The sequence below is a fragment of the Talpa europaea genome (assembly GCF_964194135.1).
Source record: "Talpa europaea genome assembly, chromosome: 5".
Lineage (NCBI taxonomy): Eukaryota > Metazoa > Chordata > Mammalia > Eulipotyphla > Talpidae > Talpa > Talpa europaea.
In genome coordinates, this window is record NC_140071.1 from 90,488,380 (window position 1) to 90,507,475 (window position 19,096).

General features: G+C 33.9%; 1 protein-coding gene across 1 annotated transcript in view; it reads right to left on the reverse strand.

The window, feature by feature from the left end:
* PTPN13 (protein tyrosine phosphatase non-receptor type 13) overlaps positions 1–19,096 on the reverse strand; it is a gene marked incomplete at both ends in the record, with an annotated part of 165,822 nt that overhangs the window by 11,836 nt on the left and 134,890 nt on the right. The window contains 6 exon segments of the mRNA XM_084234234.1: positions 937–1,040; positions 4,537–4,592; positions 8,141–8,229; positions 11,172–11,309; positions 11,937–12,081; positions 14,214–14,275. Of these exon segments, the coding sequence (XP_084090360.1) occupies positions 937–1,040; positions 4,537–4,592; positions 8,141–8,229; positions 11,172–11,309; positions 11,937–12,081; positions 14,214–14,275 (594 nt within the window).

Below are 19,096 nucleotides of genomic sequence, written 5' to 3' on the forward strand. Positions count from 1 at the left end.
TGAATTATTTTATATAATTCTTACATCATTTTTCATTTTTGCATAATGTATGCACTTTCATTTTGGTTATATTCCCCCTACAATTCCCACCCCTTTTTCTGACCCTAATCCCTCTTCTCCTCCTTTGCTCCCCACTGTAGTGTGTCTCTGGTCTATAGCTGCTTGTTGATTTTTGGTATATATACACAATGGAATATCACTCAGCAATCAAAAAAGATAAACTCATGCAATTTGCAGCAACATGTATGGAGTTGGAAGGGATCATGCTCAGCGAAATAAAAAGAAAAAGAAAAGAAAGCCAGAGAGAAAAAGAAAAATACCAGATGGTCTCACTCATAGCAGGAATTTAGAAAACCTAAATAAGGGACCAGGAAAAAGACTAATTGTAATAATGTACCCACTTTTAACACTCCACTAACTGACCAGAGTTTCTTTTTGCCTCTCTTTACTCAAATGTCACTGTGTTCTCCAGGAAAATGTAACTAGTCTTGTTACTACTCTGCACTTGAATAAGCTTGCCAACATATCAGGAAAAGGTTAAGAGAGATGCTTCAGAAAGAAATTCAGACAGACTTATTCTTGCTCTAAAAAATTAGTTGGAATTCAAGGGTAATAATAAATCCCTATCTTTGAGCTATTCTAAAATATTTTAGTATATGTAAAATAGTACATATTTATACTTTTACTTTTCATTCCAGAATGGCAAAATTGTGACTTTTTAAAAGAAAATGTATAGATTTACCAGTATGTTTTATTCCAAGTCACTGAGCATTTTAGCTTCCCACTATAAATAGCTAATTATAGAAATGAATGTTGGTATTTATTGACATGATTTAAGTTTACATATAAAACCAAGTAATATACACATATGGCGAAGTAACATCTGTATACTGTTTTTCTATTGTTTTTGATTAAAAAACTTAAGAAAATTCTTACCTTTGTCAGAATTTTCATGGTTTATTGTCTCTATGGGCAATTCATCACTTTCCCAAGTTATTTCATTGTCATCGGTCTTCCTTTCTTGGGACTTCTGAATTGAGCTATGAACAACAGAACATATTTGCAATATTTTCTTCAGTTTGTCTCCCAAATAAATTGAAATATGGCTCTAAACCACCATTTCCCCTGTAATTATTATAATATTTTAAAATCAATGATCTGAATTTAAGAAAATAAAAGAAAACCAGAATCCTTAAAATTTATTGGTAAAGTAAACTGATAAGTAAACTGAGATACGGAATTGATTAATATAGCTTCAAATTTATTCTCTAGCAATCTTGAACCTTGGTCTGAATGAGTCCTTAGGGGCAGGAGAAGGTGGTGGTTTGATTTCCACTCATCAACATAGATGACTGATTTCAATTGTGTCAGGATACATCTCTATTGCTTTGAATGAGGATACACCTGTTTCTGGAAACTCAATGTAATGAAACTCAGTACACATCTAATGTTTTTGGAGAATAGTGTTTAGGGCTAAAATGAGATGAAAAAAGGGTAATATAAAAACCTGAATATATTTTTTACTTTCCATTATACAGGGGAATAAAGCAAACAGTACTTGTTTAGTGAAATTAGGACATACAATTAAAGTAAGACATGTACTAATGCTCCCATAATATTAATAAGAGGGCAGCAATTATGCTGCTGTTATGGTAGATGTTTTATTTTGCTCCAACTAATTATGAGTCACAATTAACATCTAATTTGTAAGCTCTACATCTATAAGGTTATTTTTGTCTTCTAGCAAGTAAACTTTGTCGGTAAGGATGTATTTTGGAGATCCTTCCAAATTAGGCAGTTGCTTCTCATTCTTTTGAACACCTGCTTAGTATTTCATTGTATGAGCACACCCTAATTTTTTTGTGCCTGTTATGGTTTTTTACTACTATAAACAATGCTGTAATGAATACTCCTATAGAAATGTCTCTGTACAAACACGGTAGTGGGACCAATTCCTAAATATAAATTTCTAGGTCAAAGGATTTATACCACAGTTTTTGAATGGATAGAATACAACTTCCCTATAAGATAGTTATCATTTTATTTAAGAAAGAAATAATATTGATTATTGTAGTTACAAGACTGTATATTTCAAAGATGTCAAAATAAAGTGTATTGGAGAATTTTAACATACAAATAAATTTATATGTTAATGTTTCCAATTGCCACCCAAAGATTATAGTAATTTACCTTTTTCCTTTTTCCTTTTTTTTTTTTTAATTAATAAATTTTATTTTTATATTCCCCATACAATTGCAATCCCCCCATTCTGACCCCAATCCCTCCCCTCCCGCCCCCCACCCCCCAAAAAGTGTCTCTGGTTCATAGTTTTTGTTGATTTTGATTTTCACTTTCTTACAGTTATTCATTTTCCTGGTCCCTTATTTAAGTTTTCTAGATCCCTGCTATGAGTGAGACCATCCGGTATTTTTCTTTTTCTTTTTGGCTTATTTCACTGAGCATGATCCCTTCCAGCGTCATCCATGTTGCTGCAAATTGCATGTGTTTATCTTTTTTGAATGCTGAGTAATATTCCATGGTATATATGTACCACATCTTCTTGATCCAGTCATCTATTTTTGGGCATTTGGGCTGTTTCCAAAGCTTAGCTATTGTAAACAGTGCTGCTATAAACATAGGGGTGCAGGTGTTCTTTGGAATTGATGTTTCTGTGTTCTTTGGGTAAATACCTAGGAGTGGAATTGCTGGATCCTGTGGAAGCTCTATGTTTAGTAGGTCCAGAAATCTCCACACAGCTCTCCATAGTGGTTGGACCAGTTTGCACTCCCACCAACAGTGCAGGAGAGTTCCTTTTTCTCCACAACCTCGCCAACATTTGTTGTTGCTAGTTTTTTTAATATGTGCCATTCTCACTGGTGTAAGATGGTATCTCATGGTAGTTTTGATTTGCATTTCCCTGATTGCAAGTGATGTTGAACATTTTTTCATATGCCTGTTGGCCATTCGCATTTCCTCTTCAGAGAAGTTTCTTTTTAGTTCCTCTGTCCATTTTTTGACTGGATTATTTTCTTTGTTGTTGTTGAGTCTCATCAGCTCTTTGCAGATTTTTGTGATCAGTCCTTTATCATTAGTGTTGTGTGCAAAAATGTTCTCCCAGTTGGTGGGGTTTCTCTTTGTTTTTGTTATTGTCTCTTTTGCTGTGCAGAAGCTCTTTAATTTGATGTAGTCCCAACTGTTGATCTTTGCCTTCACTATCACTGCTTTGGGTGATGTGTCTGTAAAGATGTCTTTGATATGCAAATCACGTAGTGTTTCGCCTATATTTCCTTCTATGTATTTTATGGTTTCAGGTCTTATGTCTAGTTCTTTAATCCATTTTGAGTTGATTTTTGTATATGGTGTGAGGTAGTGGTCAAGCTTCATTCTTTTGCATGTAGCGACCCAGTTTTCCCAGCACCATTTATTGAACAAACTTTCTTTGCTCCAATGCATATTCTTTGCTCCTTTGTCAAAGATTAGTTGACCATAAATCTGTGGGTTTATTTCTGGATTTTCTATTCGAATGGAATCGAATAGAAAATCCTTTTTCCTTTTTTCTCTTCCCATGTCCAATAGGATAGAGCTTGTATCTTTACAACTGCCATTGGCAGTTTGCCTGGATATTTGTAAATGTTAGGTATTTCAGGTATAAAACTCTATACACATCTACATTAATCATAAGTATCCCCTTGTCTAACTTAGTGAAAAATTTACTATGAATTTGTTTTTCTAGGAGAATGCAAACAGCACCCTTCATTGGTTATACAATCACTTTGTTGATCAACAATACATGACTTTTTCTAACATCACACAGTGTTAAAAAAAAATCTTTTGTCAGAAACTTAAAAAAAAAATTCATGGGGTTTAAAATGTTTCTTGGGCCTCCCCAGTGCTGCAGCGGGTTGAGCGTCATGCTGTGAAGCTGTCCCCAGACTCTGCCACACAGCGCGGGTTTGATTCCTGGTTTGATTCCAGGGCAGAAGTACCACATGGAGCGGCAGACCTCTCCTGTCTCGCCTGCTGCTCCCCTCAGCAGTGTCTTCAGTCTGTCAGCCTGTTCTGCTCCCCGTTCTGTCTCTGGTGAATTCTCTCACCCTCCTGAGCCTCTGACCTGTACCCTAGTTCTTGTATAAATAAGTAAAATCTTAAAAAAAAAAGTTTCCTGTCTTCTTTGGTTTTATTGTGCTGTCAAAAAAGACAATTTTTATACAAAAATACAGAAACATAAAAATAAGTTACTATAATCCTGCCAAAAGATAATTCACACCATCATTGTTGACACATTTCCCTCAGATCACTCATTTTTCTCTCCATGGTCAAGAGAATACTGCTTTTTTTGGGCATTGTTACAACAAACACTATGTCACAAATCATTAGAAACCTCTTGCAACAATATTTTAAGAATATTCTTGATAGCCCACAACTTACTCAACAATTGTCATTTTATTGAAAAAGAACAAATTAATCTTAAAATCAACACCTAAAGGGAAATTCTCAGAGCACTTCTAAAAACAATGGGTGTGTAACATTTCTTACCTTTCACTTTTTACTTTTTCTTCATTATATTCTTCACAGTTATTCATTTCTGTAGACTATAACAAAGAGAAATAAAAGTCAAATTAGGCCATTATAAAAAATTAATCGTAACAATTTTTTTCTACTACTTGATATATTGACTGCAGTTATCCTTATATTTATCATTATATTTCAAAAACAGAATAAGACATTCATTTAGTACATGTGCTAAACTGAATGATGCATCTTCAGTGGCCCAAGAGTTTTTGCTGGTACCGTTCATTCACCTTCATACTCTTTTTGGCTTTTCATTTCTTATCTAAGAGATGTTAATGGCATTGAGATAAGAAAAAAGCAAGATGAGAATCTGAAGTAATGATTATTTAGATATGCATATTTGGCATATGTTTTTACACTACTTCAATTTTAAAATCGGAAAGTGTGTTATCCAGAAAAATTTTATCCAATGTGTTAAATTATCTTGTCCTTTTATTATTTAAGTGAGGGGTCTCTCTCCAAAGTAAATGCAGATCAGTCTGCTAATCCTTTAATTGAATACTGTGTTTCAGAAATCCAAACACAGCAGGAATAGTTTACTACAATTAGAAGGAAATACCAAGCTGCACTCTTACAAGGTCAATAAATCTTGCATTTCAGTCTTTCTCAGATTATCTAAATAAATGGGAAATTCCTTTCATTTCAAGGACTGAGTTATATGGCCTCTCTTGCTTTATAATCCGTCTGGTTTTATTCCCCCCTTCACTTATGAAGCTTTAAAATCCATAGATCTTTCAGTTTCTTAGAATTTTTTTTATCTCTTATCACAACAAAGCTCTTCCTATGGAAGTTGTTTTTTTTTTTTTTTCTTAAATTCAAAGTAAATACCTTTTCCTTCTAGGGATGGTCCTTAACCACTCAACCTAAAGTAGGTCTCCTTGGTTATTCTCTTTTATACCACTAAAAAAAATTCCTGGGTCTTATCACAACATATAATAACATGTTTATCTGCTCGTTCTCTTTTTCTTCTATTCATGAAAGACAGTTTCATGTCTGCTCACCTGCGTGCCCACACATGTCTGAGCCATGGAAGGAAGTCTCATTTATTAAAATGAAAGAACTTTTAACATGGTCTTTTAGGTATAACCTTTGTAGAGTTAAAAACACTGTACAAAATTAGTTACTTTGATATCAGTTTCAATTTATTAGATGTAAATGCAGAATTTCTAAGCTGGAAAAAAAGGTTGTTTCTTATCCTTTAATAACTAAATGGAAGTTTCTTAGACCTTATCTGTTTTAGAAGTTAATTTTTGCTTGGGTTAAAATCTTTTTCCAAGTAATGTCATTTAGATTTCTTATTCACGTTTTTCATCTTGGTTTATGAATCTATTACATGTGCAATGATTTTGAAAAGTATAAAGCCTTTTATAAGATTCAAGTGTTATTACTACCGTTAAAATGATGAGATAAAGTCCAGTTGAAAATTAACTACAATGTCACTTGTATTAACCAAATTCCCACTATTTTTGAAAGTTCATCTGCATAAGGGGGAGAGGGGCTTGGTTAAGGAGATAGGCATTCAGTCTCTCATCTTATGTTGGTTCTTTGGAAGAGGAGACAGCTGTGAATGGAAAGAGTCAAAGAAAAGATTCAGGAATTTCAACCATTTGAAGGTTAGCTTACAATCTTGTCCTCCAACAAATCCAAAACTTAAATAGTACAGGAAATACCTCTCTGCATCTAGGACCAGCTACACAATTTGTGGTATTTGGTACCTAATAAAAATATGTGGTCTCACATCACCCAAAGCAGTGATAGTGAAGGCAAAGATAAACAGCTGGGACTACATCAAATTAAAGAGCTTCTGCACAGCAAAAGAGACAATAACAAAAACAAAGAGAAACCCCACCAACTGGGAGAACATTTTTGCACCCAACACTAATGATAAAGGACTGATCACAAAAATCTGCAAAGAGCTGATGAGACTCAGCAACAACAAAGAAAATAATCCAGTCAAAAAATGGGCAGAAGAGCTAAAAAGAAACTTCTCTGAAGAGGAAATGCAAATGGCCAACAGACATATGAAAAAATGTTCAACATCACTTGTAATCAGGGAAATGCAAATCAAAACTACCATGAGATACCATCTCACACCAGTGAGAATGGCACATATTAAAAAAACTAGCAACAACAAATGTTGGCGAGGGTGTGGAGAAAAAGGAACTCTCCTGCACTGTTGGTGGGAGTGCAAACTGGTCCAACCACTATGGAGAGCTGTGTGGAGATTTCTGGACCTACTAAACATAGAGCTTCCATATGATCCAGCAATTCCACTCCTAGGTATTTACCCAAAGGATACAGAAACATCAGTTCCAAAGAACACCTGCACTCCTATGTTTATAGCAGCACTGTTTACAATAGCTAAGCTTTGGAAACAACCCAAATGCCCAAAAATAGATGACTGGATCAAGAAGATGTGGTACATATACACCATGGAATATTACTCAGCATTCAAAAAAGATAAACACATGCAATTTGCAGCAACATGGATGGCGCTGGAAGGGATCATGCTCAGCGAAATAAGCCAAAAAGAAAAAGAAAAATACTGGATGGTCTCACTAATAGCAGGAATCTAGAAATCTTAAATAAGGGACCAGGAAAATGAATAACTATAAGAAAGTGAAAATCAAAATCAACAAAAAACTATGAAACAGAGACACTTTTTGGGGGGTGGGGGGCGGGAGGGGAGGGATTGGGGTCAGAATGGGGCGTTTGCAATTGTATGGGGGAATATAAAAATAAAATTTATTATTTAAAAAAAAATATGTGGTCTCTTATAAAAATTTAAGAATTTCAAGGTGCAGAGCTTTTCTAAGCACAGGGTTAGCCCCTGTGACTGCACTGTTGAATATCCATAAAACTAGCCTTACCTGGATCCTACAGCTAAGTATGGTTATCTTATAGGTGATAAAAAAAACATGGAATATTTTCTATTGTTTTTTGATTAAAAGTAAAAAAAGTTTTTTTTTTTTGTTTTTTAAGAATAACTGGAACTAAAAATAACTGGGAAGCACAGTAATGAATTTCAGCACAATGATGCCATGTCCTTGGAGGACATACCTTTCTACTTTTCATCCTAGCTCTTTAAGTATCATGGGGAAGTGTTTCTAGCTCTTCTAAGAAAGTCATCTTTCCAGATATGTGAAAAGACCAAATTCCTTGGCAAGGCATAAAAATCACTTCATGAACTAACCCCTGTTCATCTCTTGACAGCCATAGCTCTTCCAGACACCAGATACTCTAAGTTGCAATGATTTAGTGCTCTGAATGTCTGAACAGCCTTTCCAATAATTTATTATTTCAAACTTTTTCTTAAACAGTTCAATGTCCTAGAGGCTCCAAAATAATTTGAGAAGTTTATCATTATAATTCTGAAAATTTATTACTTCTTTTTGGATTTGAGGTAACTAGTAAAGATTCTTTTACTGGGATAGGATGACTCTTTAATGTAACAAATGAAATCTACCTGTTTTCCACCTAAATTTAATTTTGCAATAAAACAGGCAATAATTTCAGATGATCATAATATAATTCTAATGAAATAGTGTTTCCTCTAGGATAAACTCACATCTGTAAAATCTTGAGGTATAGGTGAACCATCACAGTCTGTATCCTCTGCTCTCTCTTCAGGTAACTTCCCATTGGTTTTCAGTGCACCTGGGAGAGAAATATATAGGTCAAGAACAATTAAAGAAATTGCTGACACAGTAGAAAATTTTTCTTCATGTACTAAAATGGACACATTTACACAGTAAATGGACTGTTCTATGAATAGTTTCAATGTTCTAACTAAATGTTCGAAATAAATGACATGATCTATGTCAGCATCAAACTTCTGGTTAAACTACCAAATTTGCAATGCCACTTACAACTCTGAACAGATAAACAGAGAATAAATAAATAACAACAATTATAAATGACAAAATAGAACAGATGGGCCAAACAGACATTTATAGAACATTACACACTAAAACAGCAGAATTTCCTTTTTTTTTATTCAAGTGGACACAGAACATTCACAATGATAGATCACATGTTGGACCACAAGTGTCAATAAACTTATGAAGGTTGAATTTATACCAAGTGCCTTTTTAATCATAACACAATAAAACTAGAAATCAAGCACAAAAACAAAACTGGAAAAACTTTAAACATGTGCAGGTTAAACAACATGCTTCTCAATAATCACTGAAGAAATTAAAATAATAACTGGAGAAAAAAATAAACAAATTATCAAAACCTATGAGATGCAGCAAAGTGGTGCTAGGAGGAGAGTTAATTGCAATATAAGAAATCCAGATTGGAAATGGAGATGTAAAATTACAATTATTTGCAGATGATATAAACCCTAAAGATTCTACCAAATGATTAGAAAAATAAATGAGTACAGTAAAGTGGTAGACTACAATATACAAAATCTATATGTAAATAATGAACTAGAAGAAAAAGAAATTAAGAGAACAATTACATTAACAAGAGCATTAAAATGAAATAACTGGAATAAATTTAACAGAGAAAGTGAAAGGATGTTCATGGGTAGGGAAATTAATATAGTCAAAATGATCATTCTACTAAAAAGCAATAGACAGATCCACTGAAATCCAAAACAATATTCTAATGACATTTTTCAGGGAAATTGAAAAATAATTTAAACATTTATATGGAAACACAAAAGACCCTGTATAGTTAAAGCAATTTTGAGAAAAAGGAAGAAATACGGAGGCATCATGTTACCTGATTTTAAACAATAATTAGAACAATATGGTATTGCACAAAAATAGACACATGGATCAGTGGAACAGAATCAAGAGCCCAGAAATAGATTCACATATGTTGATACCTAATTTATGACAGAGGAGCCACAACCATACAAAGTCAAAAGGAAAATCTTGTATGCGGGCAGCACATGCAAAAGAATGAAAGTTGATCACTCTAACTACATATGCACACACACAAATCCAAAATGGACTGAAGACTTGATGTAAGACATAAAACCATCACTACATAGGAAAAGATAGATTATACATCCCATGATATCAATGTCAGAGATGTCTTCAGGGGCTTGACTCTTATGGCAAGAGAAATAAAAGCAAAAATGAGCAATTGGGACGCATCTTATCAGAAAGTTCTTTTAGAGAAAGGAAATATGACAGATTTAAAAACCAATTTACAGAACAAAAAAAGATATATGCACATCACACATCCTTCAAGGGGTTAATATCCAAGGTATATAAAGAACTCATCCAATTTAACAACAAATAAAATGACACAATTCAAAAATGAGCAGATCAGTTTAGATCCTTTTTCAAAGAGGAAGTAGCCAACAGACATGTGGAAGAAGTACATCACTACTTTTTATTCAGGAAATACAAGTCAAAACCACAATATCATTTCATACCTGTGAGAATGGTTTACATAGAATGGATAGCTAACAACAAGTGTTGGCAGAGATACAGAGAAAGAAGAAACTTTATACACTTTTGGTGGGAATGTAATTGGTGCAGTCATTGAAAATGGAAATGACCTTCCTCGAAAAATTAAAAATAGAACTACCATTTGATCCAATCCCACTGTGGGCATCTATTTAAAAAACATAAAATCATCAATTCAAAGAGTTATAAACACCACAATGTTTACTGCAGTATTATTTACAATAGCTAAAATACAGAAGCAACCTAAGTGCCCATAGATGATTTAATAAAAAAGATAGAGTATATTTGCACAATGGAATACTATTTAGGTATAAGATAAAATTCTGCCATTTGTGACAAAATGAAAAGAACTTGAGGGGATTATGCAAAGTGAAATTAGAAAGATAAAGACAAATATTGATTGATTTCACCTATATGAACAATGTAAGAAAAAAAGAGTGGATGGGGCCTCCCCTGGTGGCACAGCAGTTGAGCGCTGGGCCGTGAAGCTGCCTGCAGCCTCTGCAGTGCCGGTTCGATCCCCAGTGGCCAAAGAGGTTTCCACATGTCCCGCAGACCTCTCCTGCCATGCCCTCTGCTCCCCTCAGCAGTGTATTTCGTCAGTCTGCCTGTTCTGTTCCCTGCTTTGGTGAATTCTCTCACCCTCCCACGCTTCTGACTGTACCCAGTGCTTGTATTAATAAATAAATCTTTAAAAAAAGGAAAAAAACAGTGGATGAAGGGACAAAATAAAAACAAACTAGTGACACTGATAAACCTCTTTACTAGAGGTAAAGAGAATAGGGGGTTGGAGCAAGGGTGGAAGGGCTATAATGGATGGTGGTGAGTGCTTTGCTTTATTTTTTTGTATTTTACATAAAAAATTTGCAATGCCTCAAGAATGCCTTAGTATCAAGTGGAGGGGGAGGTTTAGGCAAAGACTTCTAAAAGTAATAGTCATGATATTAGTTGTAATAAAATTTGAGATCTTACTAATAATAAGGTGACTCACCCACATATATGTTGTGGAAAAGAAAAGAATAAATTTTGTTTTATTTCTGAAATATAACCCACCAGTACAGACTATAGGGGAAAATGCCAGTGTATTTCATATTTACTCAAAAAATTCTCGCTAGAGGTTTTCTTACACTTCTTCATATACTGATTTATTCATTCTAGTTTGTCTACCTGGATCATAGGCATCTCCTGCTGCATTATTTTGGTTTAGAAGATTCTGGGCTTCTTCATCTACAACATCCAGAAGAGACTGGATAACTTCAGCTTCTTGAGGATCATCATAAATGTCATCTTCTTGTACATTAGAGTCTTGAAAAACAGTAATTTACATATATTTTACTTAAAAAAGACATTGATATGAAAGAGACACTGAGTCAAGTAGAAAATGTTGGGTCTTTCATATATTAAACATCCATTTTAAAAAGCTGCAGAGACTGGTAATGTAATTTATACTAAGGGGACCTACTCATTTTTAGAACTAATCTGGCTGCTATGATAAAAAATCACACAAATGAAGCTTATGAAGAATGAGCTAAAAAAAAGTTTTGACATGTTTTCATGAGACATTAATAATTTAATGTCTAATTTTCTAAATTAACCTCAAATTATTAACTCATGAGTGAGATACAAAGTAGCCATGTTATACTAGCAATGGACTAGGTCTACCCAAACAGTCTTATTTCCTATTTTATTAGGTAGCCTATGAATTGTTGCTTCATAGAATACAAGAAACAAACACTATGAAATGCAACAACTAGCTTTTCATCATTTAAAAACATCTACACCTTAGAGATGAGAATGAACACTGGACATTTGTACAGTAATACAGAAAATTAATTTTATATTTTTTGAAATTCCTTTGAATAACAATCTTTCCTTTTAAAGTCACAGGAACACATAAGGTAAATAATAGGACACCTAATATTCCTTTATTACCTGTATTACTAGGGCATTTAGAGTGAGTGGATGAATGGTTTGGAAAACTACCTTTGGACAGAATCAAGTCTTCTGATTCCTTCATCTGATAAGTAGAGCATTTTCCTTCAGGGTCTAAAACTTCAATTATTTCTTCCCCATTAACCTAAGGTATAAAATCAAAGCAAATTGTTATTTCACTAATTTTCAGATTAGGGGGTGATGCACATTGCCCATCCATGTTCTTCTCCCCTTCTTTCTTATTACATTTCCATTTTCCCACCTTATACCAATATTTCTAGAAAACACCAGTGCAATGAAATGTCCTGGGAGATGGGACTTTCTATTATCAAATATGTCTGGAACACTAGATTAAACAACATTAAATTACTATTTTTATTCCAGGAATTCTCACAATACTTACTAACAAATTTTGAATAGCGCAAAGAGAAATCTATGATATAGTATTTCCTAGACTTATTTGACTACAGAAATGTCTTCTTGTAAGGCATATTTATTTGTCTTCTATAGGGATTTTTAGAAAAGTTTAATGGACTACTAATCTTAAAGATGAGGAAGGAGAAAAAAAATCTATTTAGTAGTTGTGAAGCTATTACATGGATGTGGACTCCAGGTTAGCGACCTGATCAACTTTTAGGTATAAAGATTTTCCAATCTAGACTAACTCTCTCCTCAAATTAAGAAAAATAACAATGGATTCACTATTGAACAGAATGTAATCTTCTAATCCAATAGTAAACTGTGAAGCACTTTATGGTGTATAGATCATTGAAAGTGCAGTGATTTGGACAAAGATGGAAAATCAGATAGTTAGAATAAATTAAAATAATTTATACAAGTATTAGGTAGTTTGCTATGAAAATTTTACTTTTTTTATTAAAATAAAAAGTAGAAAAGGTAGATGCAATAGAATTATTTCTTTCTATCTAGCAGTAATATAACATCAAAAAGTTTCACTATTTGTGAAATTCCAATCTTTATGAGAAATTCATAGTACAAAGTAGTATTTAAGGGATACTGAATATAGTCTGGGAGACTTCCTGGATGATTTTTAACTCCAACATAATAATGTTTGCAACTGTGAATAACAAAATACCTAGTTTCTAGGGTTTTATGTTAACTTAAGCAGAAACTATACCCTTCTTTTCAACAATATGGTGATTTTAATTAGAAAAGCACTATGCAGCAGGACTAATGCTAAAAATACATGAAAATTTAGTTGCTTTAGTTATGTGAAATTGAAGATATTCTGAATAAAGAAAATATTGAATGTTGCTATATTTCAGTCCACAAATATTAAAACATTTTTATTTTTATGTCCCTGTCATTTGTGCCTTACAATTTTTCCAATGCAGTATCTTTTTGGAACTTGCTAACCACAAATAAAAAGTTAGAGATAACAAAGTGAGACGAATTTTGGGTTTCTGGTACTAAATGATTTATTTTTTCCTATACTAGCTAAATCTAGTTTATGGACAGTAATCTAATTGAGATGATATGACTTTTGATCATTAAAAGAGCAATGTCTCCACCCTAGATTTTACATGGAAAGACATTCATAAAGTGAGGTACAGAACAGATTGCATGAAATGGACGTGGGAGAAAACAATTCCACAAGATGGTCTAGTTGTGATCAATTTAGAATGTATATAACATATCAGAAGATAATCATAAAAAGAAATATTAACCAAATAGTCATATATGTAACCTTAAAGAGTGCGCTTAAAGTAGAATTTAGTTACATATTAAAATAGCTTTGTTAAATCACTCCCATATTTCGCTGCACTAAAATGATTTAGCTTTTCTCCTTTTATTATGTGATAAAGCATTTCTTATATCTTTCAAAAGCGAGTCTACTTCTTTTGCCTATCCTCCTTTTCCTCACCAGTAGGAGAGATTTGACTTTTAAGGCTCACTGCTAGTCAAATTAACCCAAGGAAAAATTCTACTCTTAATTCTACTCTTTTGGTTTCCTAACAGACAACCAAAAAACTCACATTATTAAAGTAATCTCAGCTCTAAAGCTACCTATTTAGGTACTTGGCTTGTGTAAAGGGGTGAGTATATACCTAATGAAATGGGGTTACTTGTGTGGGGCTTTATGTGTGTGTCTCACTTAGCAAGGCCTAATAGTACATTAAAATATATTCCTCCTATTAATATATACATCTAACAAAAACAAATATTTAAATATGAAATCAGCTTGGTTCAAAGCACAAATAAGTTAGTTATTTAGTTAAGGGAATATGACATAAAAGAAGGCAGCCTTTTACTTACCTTGGAGAATGAATTATTTGGAGTGAGGGCTGGCTTTCCACAAAGTTCTACGATGTGGTGACCTAAAAGGAACAACACAAAATAACGGATAAGCAAGTCATAAAGAAAACCTACATTTCTGAACATGTTTTTATTTTTATTAGTACAGTACAGAGGTTCTAGCACAAACTGACTTAAAACCAACTAGATGGAATAAAATTAAGAGGGTTTGCCCCGGTTTTTAAAAAAAGCCATTTGCTTAAAGGAAAATGTTTACTTTGAATGATTCTTATGTGAGGTACTGAATATAAATTTCCCTAATGGAATGGGACACATCACATGCATTGAGCTATAGTCAGTCACTTCACCGTTTAAAGGAAGTAGCAAGCTTTTAACCTCATTTCATAAAGGCCATCACTTTAACACATGAAAATACATTAAAGGCACAACTGGAAAAGTCTTTTGCTAAACCACTGCTAAAACAAATGTTAATTTTTTTTCATGGTTTATTGCTCATTTTATTTTTCTGTAACTTGTTTTTTAAATCAAGGTAACAGTGTAGATAATTTAGGGGTATCGGTTTACACCTCTTCAGAAGTATGTTACTGAAAAACACCTACCAACAAAGCACCAATAATCTTTCACCATTGATCAATGGGCCATCTTCCCTACCTCCTATTCTCCCCCTCTAATGGTCTCAATTATGCAGTCATATTTCTAGGGTTTCTTTGTTTTAATTGTCTGTTCCTTTGTTTTGTGTCTCTATATCCCACACGAGTGAAATCAGCTGGTATTTGTCTTCCTCCTCCTGACTGATTTCACTTAGCATCATTCCTTCCAGTTCCATCCACGTTGTTACAAACAGAATGATCTCATCTCTTTTCATAGCTGAGTAGTATTCTGTTGTGTATATATACCACACCTTCTTCATGTTCTTATCTATTGTTGGACACTTACATTGTTTCCAAAACTTGGATATTGTAAATAGTGCTGCAATGAACACCGGCATGCATATAGCCCTTCATATTAGCATTCTTGCATTCTTTGGATAAGTACCAGCAGTGGAATTTCTGGATCATATAATAGATCCATTTTTAACATTTTGAAGAACCTCCATATTGTATTCCACAGGGGCTGGATCAGTCTACACTCCCACCAGCAGTGTAAAAAGGGTTCTTTTTCTTCAAATCTTATACACACTTGCTGTTACTGGTTTTTTTTTTTTTTTTGGTATGGATCATTCTCACAGATGTGAGATGGTATCTCCTTGTGGTTTTGATTTGCATTTCCCTGATAAGCAATGATGAGCACTTTTTCATATGCCTGTTGACCATCTGTATGTCTTCTTTAGACAAGTGTTTGTTTAGCTCTCTGTGAATTTTTTGATTATTTGTTTTCTTGTTGTTGAGTTGTCTGAGTTCACTGTAGATCCTGGATATTAGCTGCCTGTCAGATGTATGACATACAAATATTTTTTCCGCTTCAGTAGGATGTCTTTTCATTTTAATGATAGCTTCTTTCATTGTACAGAAACTTTTTAGTTTGGTGTAGTTCCATTTGTTAATTTTTGTTTTTGTGTCCCTTATCTTTGGAGTCAGTTTCAAAAGACATTCCTGAAGCTGATGTCATGGGTTGTTTAGCCTATATTTTCTTCTATATGTTTAATGTTTCCATTTTCTTCATCATTAATCTGAGTTATTTTTTTGTATGCTGTAGAGAACATCATTTTTTTCTTTCTTTTTAAAGATTTATTTATTTATTTATACAAGCACTGGGTACAGTCAGAGACGTGGGAGGGTGAGAGAATTCACCAGAGCCAGAGCAGAGAGTAGAACAGGCAGAGTGACAAAGTGCACTGCTGAGGGGAGCAGTGGGCAGCAGGAGAGGTCTGCACGCATGTGGGATGCTTGCCCAGCGGCAGGGGATCGAACCGGTGCTGCAGAGGCTGTGGGCAGCTCTGCAACCCACTGCGCCGAGGAGGCCCCATTTTTTCTTTTGCATGTGACTGTCCAATTTTTCCAAAACCATTTGTTGAAGAGATTTTCCTTCTCCATTGCATGTGCATAGTTCTTTTGTCATAGATTAACAGACCATGTAAATACAGGTTTATATCTGTGCTCTCAATTCTATCCCATTGGTCTCTGTGTCTATTTTTATTCCCATACAATACTTCTTTGATTATTATAGCTTTGTATAGTATGAAGTCTGGGAATGTGTTATCTCACACCCTCCTCCCCCCATTTTTTTGGTTAAGATTGCTTTGGCTATTGGGGGGGGGTCTTCTGTGATTCCATTACATTTTAGTAATGCTTGCTCTATTTCTTTGAAGAGTTACATTGAAACTTACAGGGATTACAATGAATCTATATACTGCTTTGGGTAAGATGGCCATTTTAACAATGTTAATTTTTCTAATCCATTAGCAAGTAAGATCTTTCCATATATCTGTATCTCTTATTTCTTTTAACAATGTCATAATTTTCATTCAGTCTTTCACATCCTTTGTTAGGTATACTTCTAGGTATTTCTTTTTGAAGCTATTATAAATGGGATTATTTTCTTGATTTCTTTCTCTTTTTTAAGTTTTTATTTATATATGCTTATAAGAACTGGGGTGTGGGCCAGAGGTGTGGGGGTGAAGGATTCACCAGAGACAGTGTGGAGAGAGCAGAGCAGGCGGATGTACTGAAATCCACTGCTGAGGGGAACAGCTGGTGAGACAGGAGAGGTCTTCTGTACCATGTGGCATTAGCTCCCTGGCTGGGGATCTAAATCATGTTGCAATGGCTGGTGGTAGCTTGATAATGCTGAGACTTTAGCCCTTGCACCACCAGGAAGGTTCCTCTTTCTCTTCTAGTTCAATATTTGAATACAGGAACGCAACAGATTTTTGTGTATTAGTTTTCTTGCCTGCCACTTTGTTGTTCTGGTTCATTGTTTCTAATAGTTTTTAGTGGCATCTTTAGGGTTTTCTATAAATGCTATCACGTCATCAAATAGGGATTCCAAATTAGATTCCTTTTCTTTCTTTCTCTTTCTCTTAGCTTCCTCTAGCTAGGACTTCCAATAGTAAGTTAACTAATAGTGGAGGAAAATATACCTTTGCATGTACCTGCTCTTAGAGGAAAAACTTTCAGTTTTCCATCGAGCATGATGTCAAACTGCTGTGGAGTGGTCATATGAACTTTATTATGTTGAGTTATAATCCTTCCTCTATCTCTTACTAAAAGCTACTGTTACTTTTTTTTTTTTTCCATAAATGGATGCTGGATCTAGTCAAATGCCTTCTAACTATTGATAAACTGTGTGATTTTTGTCTCTTTGTTTTTTAAAGATTTATTTATTTATGCATACAAAAGCTGGGGTACAGTCCAGACCATGCGGGGAGTGAGAGGATTCACCAGCAACAGCATGGGGAACAGAACAGGCAGACCGACCAAAATACACGGCTGAGGGGGGCACTGGGTGAGCCAGGAGAGGTCGGCTTCGCCATTTGGGTTGCTCTCTTGACGGCCGGGGACTAAACTTGTGATGCAGAGGCTGCAGACTGCTTCATAGTGCGATGCTTAACTCCTTGCGCCACCAGGGAGGCCCTGATTTTTGTCTCTTTATTAATGTAATGAATTATATTGGTTTATTTGTACATGTTGAATCACCCTTGCATCCCTTTAATAAGTCCCACTTTGATGTATTGTTGAATTCAATTTGTTAAGATTTTATTGATTTTTGTGTTTATGTTCAGAAGGAATATTGATAATCTATAGTTTTCTTTTTTGATGTCCTTGTCTGCTTTTAGTAACACAGTGATGTTGTTGTCATAAAATGTATTAGGAAGCATTCCTTAGGGTTTTCTCCAAAATTTTGGAAGAATGTGAGAAAGATTTATATTAGTTTGTCTTTGAAGGTTTTGTGGCACTTCTAGTAAATCTATGTGGCTTTGGGCTTACTTTATTTGTTTTATGGCATACTATCCTTTGCTATTTCAATTTCCTTGCTTGTAAATGCTGTGTTTTGGTTTTCTATTTCTTCTTCAGTTAGTCTTAGAAAATTGTGTATACTTCCAAGAAAATTGTCTTTTCCATTTCCTTCCAGATTTTCTAATATGTTTGCATAAAGATGCTCATAGTAGTCTCTTGTTATTCTTTGTATTTCTGAGACATAATTTCTCTTCTTTCATTAATTTCCTACCAAATGTTAACTTTAGCTCTTAGCCATCAGTACAGAAATTTAGTACATATATTAAAAATGAGATTATGTCTCTCTTATATGGTAAAGTTAGGAAAAGTGAAAAATAGCAAAGAAAAAAGAAAAATACAGGTCATTGTATTCAAGAACTCCATTTGAGAATGACTTAAATAATTCAACCTAGAAAGGTGAAGAGCAAGAGGAAATTTTTAGGTAAATTTCTATAATTTTGAGGATGATGTTAAAAAGAGCCCAAGTATATCTTTTAATACTACTTGTAGAATAATGTAATACATTACTAAACTTCTAGGGATAACACTGGAGAAGATATCAATAATAATACACTGGATCTAAAAATTGTATCAGATGGTATTTTAAAAAAATCTTCCCCTGGAGATTTTAATATGCAGTGAAGGGTAAAAACCACCATGAATATACTACACAACATATATGTAAAAATATAAATTAAAAGTTGAAAGAAAATTACATAAAAATTTTAAGAATAGTAATCTCTGGTTGTTAAGATGGCAGAAATTTATATTTGATTTTTTACACATAAAAACATTAAATGATTTTGTTACTAAGTCTAACTCATCTTTGGATCATTACTTATCATCTGGTAAAAGAATAATGTTTTCCTTACTGATTTTAACTACAAAAATAAAATTCAAAGTAATAAATATATTAAGAGGACAGAAGTGTAAACTGCAGGTGATCTT